Here is a 415-nt window from a genome sequence, read left to right as displayed (position 1 = left end):
GTCACCCCCTTTAATAAGAATCATTGATTCCGATTTTCTGGGCACTGTAAGGTGGACCAAAATGTAATTATGAGTAAATTATACATTGTGCAGAGTAAAGTAAACTAGGATTATTTTTATCTTTTTACAGAAGAAAAATGCAGAAATGCACCAAAAGCTCATATAAGATAAATTGTAGCTGTTTTTTGTTTTTGTTGTAGAAATGAATTATGTAATTTTGTTCTGTTGCAGCCTCCGATGAACCTGCTCACCCCCGACTCCTTCAGTTCGCCTCGCAAGCCAGAGGACCTGGAGCATCCTGATGAGAATAGTGAGGACAGTTCACTCTCAAGCAAGGTATTGATGTTTTTAAAAATTGCAGTCAGATTAGCCAAATGGCATTAAACTATTTTATTAGGTGTGGAAATAAAGACCA

The 415-nt window shown here is 36.6% G+C and overlaps 1 protein-coding gene across 1 annotated transcript in view; it reads left to right on the top strand.

Moving 5' to 3' along the window:
- The window catches only part of LOC119590900 (enhancer of mRNA-decapping protein 4-like), a gene marked incomplete in the record, with an annotated part of 21,972 nt that overhangs the window by 13,589 nt on the left and 7,968 nt on the right, over positions 1-415 (top strand). Inside the window, 1 exon segment of the mRNA XM_037939636.1 lies at positions 232-336. Within this exon segment, the coding sequence (XP_037795564.1) occupies positions 232-336 (105 nt within the window).

Source organism: Penaeus monodon, chromosome 28, assembly GCF_015228065.2.
Source record: "Penaeus monodon isolate SGIC_2016 chromosome 28, NSTDA_Pmon_1, whole genome shotgun sequence".
NCBI classification, from domain to species: Eukaryota; Metazoa; Arthropoda; class Malacostraca; order Decapoda; family Penaeidae; genus Penaeus; species Penaeus monodon.
The sequence above is the reverse complement of the archived record's forward strand: the minus strand, read 5'-3'. Positions and strand labels throughout refer to the sequence as shown.